Raw genomic sequence first — 12,042 nt, 5'->3', positions numbered from 1 at the left:
GAATCTGAGGGTTTTTTTTTTTTTTTTTTGCATCTGCATCTTGCCTTTGACCCATTACATGAAATCAAGTGGCTTTTCCATTGGGGCCCATGGAAACACTCAAACAGATGAAATACTGGGCTAAATTAAATATCTCAGCAAAATTAATTTCACATGGGACTCGGGAGATGGCTTAGCAGTTAAGAGTGCATACTGCTCTTGCAGAGGACCCAGGTTCAGTTCCCAGCACCTACATGGCAGCTGACAAGAACCTGTAACTCCAGCTCCAGGGGATCTGATGCCATCCTCTGGCCTCTTCCGGCTGCTGTACAAGCGTGGTGTGCACATACTCATTGAGCAGGTCCCCACACATGCACATAAATAAAATCAATACTTTTAAAATTAATTTCACATATTTCTTTCATCTGTTAAATTTGGTTACTAGAAAATTCTAAGTTCCATATGATTCATATGATATTCTTATTGAATTGGATATATTGGAAGCCTTAGCTTTCCGCTTAAAATATTAGACTAAGTTAAAGCTCCAGGAATGTTTTTAATTACTTTTGTACCCATATTTGGTATGAAATTGGCTCTAAACAAATACACAGAACTGTACATTGACCTCAATTATAAATACTTTTACTGATAGTTGAAGTTGCCATGGAGCTAGAATATCTAAAGTTTGACTCTTATTCCAGAAAATACTATATAAGAAACACTTTTAAACTAATGGCAACATTTATTACTCAGTCTAAGAGTATCTAATTTTAGTGAAATTGCATTCTAAGCTGTTAGAAGCATTAGGCTCTGCTTTTCCACGTGCACACGAAGTTTGATAATAGATGGTTTTGTCTTCCTCTCCCAGCCAGCGATGTGCCTTTTCTAAATCCTCAGCCTACGATGTGTGGAGGTCAAGGCCTCAGCACTCCTACGAGCTGCAGCTTCCTAACGGAGCTCTCCCCTTCAGCTTCTCAGCCTCACTTCATCCTCAACCTTGTCTGATCCTCCCCTGGGGCTGGCTCGGCCTGGCCCTGGCATTTCTCACTGCCCAGTCTGAAAAAGGGCTTTTGATGCTATTACATTTCTGCTCAGTATCTCTAGGCATCTGAGCACATATTAACTGTTCTTGTACTCTGGCCTACAACTCTGCTGTTTAGATGAGATTTTTTTCTGTCTTCTAATTCATATTAGAAAGTGTCCTTTTCTTTGAAACTCCAAGCATATTTGCTCGTCTCTGGTTCTTCCAGATAGCTTTCTCTCTTAAGAAGTCTGCCTTCCTTGTCCCATCACTCTGTGTCACTTTGGTACATGACAGCATATTATTAGTGTCTTAAGTTAGGAAGCAAAACTGATCACAGTTTTATAAAAGATACTACTCAAAGACCAGTAAAATCAGTCGTAGAAATAACAACAAATTTAAGCTTCAAAACTGTTGAACTAAAAGACATTATTTTATAAACAACAAAGATCGACAGCTCTCAGTTGCTCACCAGAACTGGTTGAAAGTTCCTTCTCGCTAGCTGGTTTTCATAGTGCCAGACAGTGTCATGAAGGCTAGCAGGGGTCTTACCCAGATGTGAAATGTGTACCACTTATCCAGGTGGAATGATAATTCCAACCTACCAAGCGAGATACGCACACTGGTGCAACACTGACAGGACTCTTACCTAGAACACCGACTGCTCCCTGATTGCAGTTGAGGCGTGCTCTACAAGTGGGAATCAGTGCCTCGTATGTAGTCTGTCAAAACCCAATGACTGAGGATATCTTAGGTCTAAACTGACATAGACTCAAATGCCTTACAAAGATTTATTTTCATATTTCATATAATTTGTATTTTCAGCCTTAATCAGAGAAACCTATCTATAAAGAGAACAGGGGTGAATTCAGAGGCCTGTGGCTGCACAAAATGATGAAAATGAAGGATGGTTGAGGGTTCGGCCCCAAACAAGACATTTATATCACACCCTGAAGGCTCAGGGAACATTTGAGAGAGGAGAACTGCTGTAAGAGCCAGAAGACAGGCAGAAAGGCTGTGAAAAGCCATTGAATAGGACAAGGCCATGGCACTCATAACAGTTGTGCCTGGGCCTGCACATATGGCCCACTCAGCAGTCAGCCTTGGGTGGGGAAGGAACTCAGGGGACCCTACAACTTACTGTTGAACTGTTGGCAGCTTTGGAGAGGTGGGAGGCAGTGTCTAGTTACGTACCTGCTGGTGAGCCTACCAGGCTTTAATGGATGGTTCCAAACCCATTGTCACATAGATAGCCCTAGTTAAATTCTGTGAGACACAAAATGAAACAAATATAGGAAATAGACATGTAGGGAAGAAGGGGGTTGGCAGGGAGGGAGGGAAATAAGAGAGGGGAAAGTAACCAGCATGTATTATATACATTGTGAAATTGTCAAAGGACAAATCTAATTAATTAGTTAATTTTATAAAGAAATCACAAGAATGGGAGAGGTTATAAACAGCACAAAATGACAGTATAAAACAGTACAAACACTACAAAACCCCTACCTACAAATAATTAAATGTAAGTGAAATAACTTCTCCAGTTAAAAGATACAGTTGCCTAAATATAATTTAAAAACCAAGATCCAACAATACACTGCTTACCAGAGACTTATTTTAGTCTTAAGGACAGAATTAAGCTGAGAGTTAAGGGATGATAAAGTATTGCAGACAAATGCCAACCAGAAGTGAGCAAACAGGACTCTCTCTGTATATTTGATAAAATAGACCTTAAGTTAAAAATTATAAAAAGAGACAAAGTCATTATACATGACAATGGTCAGTTCACCAATAAGTTATCACCAAAACACCTAAATATATAAAGCAATATCAATAGATCTAAAAAATGAGCTCCACTGTAACATGGTAACTATGGAGCATCAGGACCTTTCATTATGGAGAGATCCAAGCCTATAACCAGAATTAGATGAAGAACTGTCTCAGCATTTTCGCTTAAAAAATAAAAAATCGGCCCAGAATGTTTATTGTGTGTTCAGAATTCTCACCAGGTATGGTGACACAACCTTCTTTTTTTGAACCTGCTATTTTCCATTTTCTTGGAAGCCAAATGAGATCACTATTGAGCTGTGTTTGGTAGGAATTGCCCTTTGGAGAATAGTGAAGGATTAGCAGAATTTGAGGAGAGAAAGCACTATGCATTGATTGACACTATGACGGTAACTGGATTAGAAAACTTGTCAGAGTACAGCTAACTTCAAAGATCTCCAGTGTGAGTAGTCAGTTAGGAAGGCTGTATTTTCAAGTCTGTTAGAAATATAGTTTCCATAGCTGAAACTTTTCCAAGACTCCTTATTTGTTTCTAATTCAACAACAAATAAGAAGTATATAGTTTTTGAAGCATAACAGTCTTATCAATGGGGAATTTTAAAAAGCAGGAAAAAACATTTGTGTGTAAAAAGCATTTTTTATGAAGAATAATCACTCAGATTTGAATTTAATTATATCATGTTTACAAAAAAATGGGGGGGGGGCTGGGAAAGATGCCATTGGCATTCAACTTGAACTAATTTGTCTTCCAGGAGGGCCAAGTTAAAAGTTATCTTATACCTGAGTAGTGTTTAAGCTAATGCAAGTGTGATTTATGTTTTTCAGGAATGGACAAATGAGGTTTTCAGCTTGGCAACAAACCTGCTGGCCCAAAACATGTCCAGGGACGCGTTTCTGGAAAAAGCGTAAGTCATTCTAACTTTATTGCTAAGGGTGTTGCTTCTTCTGAGTCAGTTTCCTTTCCCCTTTGTGAGTCTTTTGTTTATGCTCCCTTAGCTTCTCACATTCATAAACATAAATTTCCCTTTGGGATTTGTTAGAGAACTGATACCTCCTCTGTTCAGACTTGGAAGACCTCCAAGACAGATCACGCTTTCCTCCAAACACTATCACATTGTGCATGGGCTGAGAGAGCCTGAACATTGATGCCTTTAACACACAAAAGGAAATACTTCCATTCCCTGGAAGCTGTGGTCAATACTAGGAACTGTTCATTTCAGAGAGTCTTCTGCCTCCACATCTGCCTGTGTCTGCTCATTCATTATGGTCAGCATACGACCTTGTTTCTCTCCAGTCAGAGATCTTTGAGAGGTGCCACAGTAACTTCCTGACTACTTAACTCAATGGGCGGATAGCATAATTCCAGGCCTTAGAGACCATCACAGCAAGCAGTAATGAAGAGAGAGAGAGGGAGACACAGAGATAGAGACAGTAGGTGGGAGAGAAAATAAGAGGAAAAGGAAAGTAAAGCAGATTAGCAAGTCACTTTAGAATTGCAACAGCCTTTCTAAAAGTTATTTGACCAAGGAACATAATACCGTGTGCCAGATGAGCAGCAGGAAAGCCTGGTGTGTTCCTTTTGGAAGCTGTGGTGGCTCAAGAGGTTGGGAGACCTTTAAATCAAAACCACAAGCAGAAACATTGCCAGGTGCTCCTGTTTTGCTGAATAGAGCTCTCTTTCCTCTTGCTATGGAAGCCGTACCCATCACTCCAGACATCGCATTGCAACCACATTCTATTTTACCCTTCTGTGAATTTCTTCTGCTTTTAGGTACAAGTCCGCCCTTAAATGCTTCTTCGTGGATTTACCTCCTCCCCCGATTTTGTTTCCTTAAGTATCCTTCTAACACGTCTCCAACTTTTCCTGTCCTTTCTCCTTTGTTTTTGCCCTGGATCTCAACATCCTTTGTTCAACAAACAGTTCTACAACATCTATTTTTCTAGGCAATGTTAGTGGAAGGGGATAGATAGAAAATTAAGATGTTCTCCTTGAAACATAGCATGGTGGAGCTGATTGACTAACCGTTATCTACTGTGAATGTCTCTTCCAGGTGGGTGTGTCCCTTCGAGAGCTGCAAGGCATGAGTTTTGGTGAATGTGTACTAAACATCTCTGCTACATATATACCTAGATATGGGATAGCTGAGTGTATGCAGAGTGCACGCACTTTCCTTAGGTATCATTCCCTAGTCACATTCCCATCCTAATCCATAAGCAACACATCTCAAAAACATAATACTGAGTGAAGGAAGCCAGACACTAAAGACTATGATCCTATGGGCTATACGGTACAATAAACAAACAAAAGTTAACTATGCTGTTTAATATAAAGATAGCAATTGCTTTTGAGGGACAGGCTCTGTAGGAAAGCCTGAAAAGAACTTCTGGGATGCTCCTAAAGTAGCAATGTTCCAGTCCTTCATCTGAGTACCAGTTGGAAGTTGGGTAGTTTGTGCAAGTTCAGCATACTGTGGGTAGGCATGAGCCCTTCTCATATTTTGTTTTCAATTATTTTAAAATTAACTACTTGATTTTCTGTTTTACCAACAGATACACTAAACTTAAGCTGCAGGTCACTCCAGAAGGGCGCATTCCTCTCAAAAAGTAAGCTTCGAGCATCACCGTTATTCATCTTCTTTCTTCCAAAGACTTGAATCTGTGCCATGGTCTGATTTACTTCTTCACCAGGCTGACCAGAAGCATGGAAATGTATGGTACCCCGTCCTCTCTCACGCTAGTCTCTCACAAGAACAACTGGTTTCCTCATGACATTTCCCTGCGTCACCACTTCCTGTGAAATAATTTTTCAGAATGCACAAAGTGGGGACAGGGAGAAGGAAGGAACCTCATTGCATCAATCCCAAAATTTGCCTGAGATTCAGAGCTGTTCTGGAAGTGCGAATTGTGTGGCCATGTACCTCCGTGGTCACCGTGGTCCCAGTCATAAGGCAGGGCTCACGATGTCCAGTGGCTACAGGAGTCAGGCAGGGAGCTTAGTTACAAATCAGAGCAGGAGGAAGAAGAAAGCTGCAGAGAAAAAGCGGTCTAATTAAGATGGCAGCTGGCCTCCACCTCATAGTCTGCGGAGGTGATGAGCATCTGTACAAGGTCTTATGATGTTTCGATAGAACCCATAAATCCAAGTCAGTATATTAAATTTCCTAGCACTATACTTTTTATGGGTATGGGTGTATTGCCTACACGTGTGTTAGTGCACCCATGTTGTGTAATGCTCACAGAGGTCAGAAGAAGTCTCAGATCCCCTAGAACTGGAGTTACTGATGGTTGTTAGCCACCATGTGGATGCTGGGAATCAAACTCAGGTCTGCTGTAAGAGCTAAGATCTTGCCATCTCTCCAGGCCCAACCGGCACTTATTTTTATTGATTGATTTTTCTACTGATTTTTTTGTGTGTATTTCATACAGAACAGCCCAAACAAAAATTCATCTTTATACCCGCCTCCCAAATGGCACCCTCCCATAGCACCCCACTGAAGCCCATATACTCTGTCATCCCTGTTACTGTCCACTGTGTTGTCAGCGGCACTTATTTTTTAAAAGCAAATTTGTGACCCAAGAAAGTATATCTCTAGATCATATTAGCCAGTCCATAAGCTTTGTCCTAGATACCAGCAATGAGCTGCTATTAATAAAAACCCTTAGATTACTCGTGGCACAATGTACATTTGGGAGACAATGTGCAACATCAAGGGACAAGATCGGGAATGTTACTTCTTTTAGTGATTAATTTGAGAGATTCAGCTGTAGACTAGAGTCTAATTGGGCATTCCCACTATCTCAGATATTGGTTTGGTAGTAAACACTGTAGTTTTTTAAAAGATACATACAGATCTTGAGAACAGACGCAGAAACGGTTATCTGAAGAGATAACCTCCGCAGCCTATGAGGTGGAGGCCAGCTGCTATCTTAATTAGACCGCTTGTTGACTCAGTGGCGTGCTCTGAGTTGGCTGCATGTGCCATGAACCCATTCACCTTTTAACCAGCTCTTGTGTGTTTGTTTTCACTTCACAGCATCTATCGCTTGTTTTCAGCAGACCGGAAGAGAGTTGAAACCGCATTAGAGGCTTGTAGTCTTCCATCTTCAAGGGTGAGAATGTTTCCTTACTGCTATAGCCCCACACAAGAGCTCCTAAAAATTCATAGCAAATATACACTGCCTCAGTATTACCTAGACGTCACTTGATGCAGGAACTGATAACTGAGCTGGGTGTCATGGTATGTGACAGTCATCCCAGCATTCAAGAGGCAGAGGCAAGGGGATTGCTGCAAGTTTAAAGCCAGCTTGGGCTACACAACAAGTTCCAGGCCATCCAGGGCTATGCAGCCCAACTCTGTCTCAAAAAAGAAGCAAACAACATCCCAAAAAAGACAAAAAGAAATGTAAAACTGATTAATATCTAAAATGTATCAGACCATTGTTAAATTCCTTAATTCACATATCTATCTCCAGTATTTCAGTCTAGAATGACCCTTTCTTTCTGATGGAAAAAAAAATATCTCAAATGTCTAATATCCCGTAATTTGGGAGGTGGAAGCAGGGTGATCAAGATTTCAAGACTAGCCTCAGCTATATAGCGAGGTAAGAGCCAGCCTGGGCTACATGAGACCCTATCTGGAAAGAAGGCAGGAAGCAGGGAGGGAGGGAGGGAGGAGGGAGGAGGCAGGAGGGGAAGGGGAAGGGAAGAAAAATGAATAATGTGAACTATGGGTTGAAGGTGTAGCTCAGTACCTAGTGTACATGAGACCTAAATGGGAAGTGTGGGTGGGCGGGCAGGAGGGAGAGAAGAGTTAATCAGTAATAATATATATTTATATAATTATACATATACATATTTAAAAAGCCAACAGGAGGGGCTGGAGAGATGGCTCAGCGGTTAAGAGCACTGACTGCTCTTGCAGAGGACCAGGGTTCGATTCCCAGGACCCACATGGCAGCTACAAACCATCCTTAACTCCAATTCCAGGGGAATCCGAAGCCCTCTTCTGACTTTTGCGGCACTGCACAACATGGGTGCACTCACATACATGCAGGCAATACACTCATACACATTAAAAAAAAAAAAAAGCCAACAAGAAGCCAGACATGCTGGCACATGCCTTTAATCTCAGCACTGGGGAGGTGGAAGGAGGCAGATCTTTGTGAGTTCAAGGCCAGCCTGATCTACATAGTGAGTTTTAGGCCAGCAAGGGCTACATAGTGAGACCTTGTTTTTAAAAATCAAAGCAAATAAACAAACAACAACAAAAAGCCAACAAGAAAGTCAATATTATCAAGAAGAGTATTTTCAATGTGATTTGAACCCATCATTTACAATAAACCTGTTCTCGAAGCCTCTTGAAGTATTAGCTAATGATAGTATAAAGTGATTATGTTTTGGAAGCTTGTGAAAAACAAATTTCAACTTAATATTTTTAAATTTCTGGTTTTAAGATGTGTCAGTCACATGCACCATTGGTATGGTATACATGTTCATACACAAATTAAATATAAGTACTCTGCAAGGCTGTGCCCAAAGATTTTACTGAAAGGGCTACAGGATCAAAACCGTTCTGAGGTCATGCACTTTACTTGCGGGGGGAGACAAGCATGGAAAGTGCTCTTTATGTTCATACCTGACACACACAAAATCCCACATACACTGGCCACCAAGAATAATTTGCCTTCATTTCGATTCATTTCTCCATCAGTCTATTGCATGAACCCTGTTTCTCATCCTATGTGTAAAGTTCTCCTTTTTATTCACCCTAGTATCTAAGCAACAAGTGACTTCTTGCCTCGGCATGTCACTGGCTACCCAGGTAGGAAGCCTGAGCCTCTGGAAATACTCCAGCCGTCGTCAGGTTGCACTGAATGAAACTACTCTTCAACTCAGGATTAAATTATAAAAAGTACTCAATACTATTTATTAAATCCATCACCCAATTCTTATTGCAAAACTTAAAAATAAATAAATAAGAAAGCTAGCCGGGTGTGGTGTTGCCTGCTTGTGATTCCAACGCTTCAGGAGGCAGAAGCAGAAGGATCACTGCAGGAGAAAGGGAGGGAAGGAGAGAGGGAGGGAGGGAGGGAGGGAGGGAGGGAAATAAAAGAAAGTTTGTTAACATTTCTGGTAGGTCACAGGAAAACAAGATTGAAGTCTCAATAATGATTTTCCTTTGTGAGCAAATGATCCCTGACACTGCTAAAGCCGGGCCCAGTTGTGCCAAGGATCACACAGCACCTGTCCCTTTTCTTTATTTCTTGTCTTTTCTGTTGGGGTGGTTGGTGCTGGAGATCAAACCCAGGACTTCTGTCACACTTTGCAAGCCCTCTACCATGGTACGACATCTCCAGCCCTTTCCCTTCATTTTCCTATACAAAACAAAATGTTTGCATTTGCTCACTGCTGCTCTTCTGTTAGATGCTTTGGAGCAGGAAAGATGAAACAATAAAATTCCTGTCACTGGCACAACAAATTTTCCTTGAGCTCTCACTGCTCGCGCACAGGCATGGCGCATGTATGCTGGTGAGAAACATTAATTCCAGCGACCATAGAGCACTGAGGGAAGTAGTCAGTAAATATGCCCGTAAAAGCATTTGTAAGCAGAAAGAAGTGCTATTAGAAACAGAATTCAGTCCTGCATTGAAAATAAGGGAAGTCTGTTCCTGAAAAGGACACCGCATATAAGGGCCTAAGACAGGAGGATTTACTGGGTTTGAGCAACTCAGAAAAGGCTCACATTGACTCTGAAGAGAAACCGTGGGAGCTGGAAATACAAGTCATGCAAAGAAATGTTTTCCTTTATGATCACTTCTGATTTTATCTTTCCTGGATAAAATCTTATGAAATATAATGATCCAAAAGTTTAACTCAGTATTATTACATCTAGTTAAGTGAAAGAAAAAATGGAAAATGAAGCTGGATACAAAAATCAAATCCATCAATCAATTCTGTGTAAATTGTACTTTTCTGAACAATTGGATTCTGACAATTCAGTCAATAAATATAAATTGAGTCTTTATAATTCACTGTGTCTACTATACACTTAAACTTTCAGTCCAATATCAACTGGAGACATTTTAGAAGGAAAATGAGATTCAAATAGCAGGAGTTATTTTAAATTGGGGAAAAACTACTTTAGCAAATTAAACGTAATGACAATTTTCTGAAAACAAACAAGATACTTTAAAAATATAATCAACCTTCAACATAGCTTTGAAAGATCATTATTCATTGTAAAGTATAATTTTCTTGGAGCACTTGTAGAATCCAAATGCTTTTTTAAAATCCAAAAACCCAAGGCAGTTTCAGAGCCAGGAATTAAATGTCTCTGTGAACTGTGGAGCGTCAAAAGTATACTTCAAAACCCTTATGGTAATTTCATATATACTGAACAGTGGAGGTAGGAAGTAGTCACCAATTAGCTCAAATATTCTGGCAAGAGTTATTTTAAACATTCCACAGAAGAAAAGGGTCATACAAATGGTAGATAGTTTTGCATAAATGGGAGTCTGCTTCCTAGACAGTCGTCATTGAAACTGGATTTAATTGTGTTCTGTAAATAGACACATTACCAGAAACACAGTGGATATCCTGTTGAGATTTTTTAAACATTTTCTTTGTGCACATTGTTGGGGATAATTAATGCACTTGAACTTGTACCCTAGTTGACATGATCCACTGCAATAACACATTCCTTTAGAGGGTTCTCCTTTGCAGATTACAGGTACTAGCCTCAAGTTACCCTAATTGTTAAAAAGTAATACTGTATCTAAAATGAGACAAAGCAATTACTGCCCTTCTATTAATAATTCAAACATATTTTCCAGTGAGACCTTTTAAAAACTTTTCCATATTCAGAAAATTACTATCCTACCCACAAGCTTTCTGAAAACTGAAAATAATTTATCAGTACCAAATTCCCTTGATTTAAGGCTTATTAACTTGAAAGAGCTCAGCAACATTTGGAATTGTACTGTAGTCTTGTTATAACATTGGCCTATGGAGTTACATTTTAATAAAGAAGATAAATAAATCCATGTATTTGTTTTAAATATAAATTTTACTGTAGTAGATAGGTATGCATTTAATACATAAGGAAATTAATTATCTTGGATTTAAAGACTACTATATGTTTTATTAAGTAACATGAAAAATTTATAAAATAACTTCTCTATGTAACTATATTTCATTGCCTTTCATCTATGCCTCACTTCTGAAAATGAATTAGAAACATAATCAGTTTGTAGCTGTGATTCTTAGAATCACTAAATTCAAAGTTCTTTTTAAAAACAGACTCAGTACATGATGAGTAAGTTATGTATATTGATTTCATGGGCTCTAGATAATTCAACTTTTTAAACAAGATTTTATTTATTTTGATTTTATTTGTGAGTGCTTTGCCTGCATATATGTAAGTGCACCAGGTGTGTGCCTAGTGCCCATGGGAGCCAGGAGAGGGCATCAGATCCCCTGGAACTGGAGTTACAGATGGTTGTGAGTTGTCATGTGGATGCTGGGAACTGAACTTTGGTCCTTTCAAAGGGCAGTAAGTGCTCTTAACCATTGAGCCATCTCTCCAGCTCTTCAACTTTTGTTTTATAGTTTTACAACAAAAAATAAAAAGGAGTTTAATGTCTAAATTTACTGGGAAATAATCCACTAATTTCCTACCGAAATGTATAAATGGAATATTAGAGTCTGCTTCAGTAAAATATAGCTTTAAACTACATTTTTTGGTGGGGGTGGGTGGGTTAAGACAGGGTCTCCCTATAAGCCCAGCTGGCCTAGAACTTACTCTGTTGACCAGGCTGGCCTCAAACTCAAAGAGATCTGCCTGCCTTCTGAGTGTTGGGATTAAAGGCATATGCCACCACGCCCGTTTAAATCACATTTTTGAAAAATATAATCAAATTCATCATAGAATTTTTTAAATTATTTAATAACCACATATTTAGAAGAAGCATTTCATTACAACAGCATTGACATATTCAGTAACAATTTCCTGAGCTAAGATGCATCTCTTTCAAGTGGTTGTATAGTTGAGTAACTTGGGATTAAAGGCATATGCCACCACGCCCGTTTAAATCACATTTTTGAAAAATATAATCAAATTCATCATAGAATTTTTTAAATTATTTAATAACCACATATTTAGAAGAAGCATTTCATTACAACAGCATTGACATATTCAGTAACAATTTCCTGAGCTAAGATGCATCTCTTTCAAGTGGTTGTATAGTTGAGTAAC

General features: G+C 39.4%; 1 protein-coding gene across 4 annotated transcripts in view; it reads left to right on the top strand.

Moving 5' to 3' along the window:
• Positions 1-12,042, top strand: part of Plcb1 (phospholipase C beta 1) — an 803,221-nt gene that overhangs the window by 515,912 nt on the left and 275,267 nt on the right. For all 4 annotated transcript variants that reach the window (XM_029564145.1, XM_017798487.2, XM_008834353.2 and 1 more), the window contains 3 exons: positions 3,614-3,693; positions 5,339-5,392; positions 6,823-6,898. In XM_029564145.1, coding sequence (XP_029420005.1) covers positions 3,614-3,693; positions 5,339-5,392; positions 6,823-6,898 — 210 coding nt within the window. The remainder of the gene's footprint in view (positions 1-3,613; positions 3,694-5,338; positions 5,393-6,822; positions 6,899-12,042) is intronic.

This window comes from Nannospalax galili, unplaced genomic scaffold (assembly GCF_000622305.1).
Source record: "Nannospalax galili isolate Female #2095 unplaced genomic scaffold, S.galili_v1.0 scaffold1477, whole genome shotgun sequence".
Lineage (NCBI taxonomy): Eukaryota > Metazoa > Chordata > Mammalia > Rodentia > Spalacidae > Nannospalax > Nannospalax galili.
This window is presented reverse-complemented; position numbering and strand designations above follow the sequence as displayed.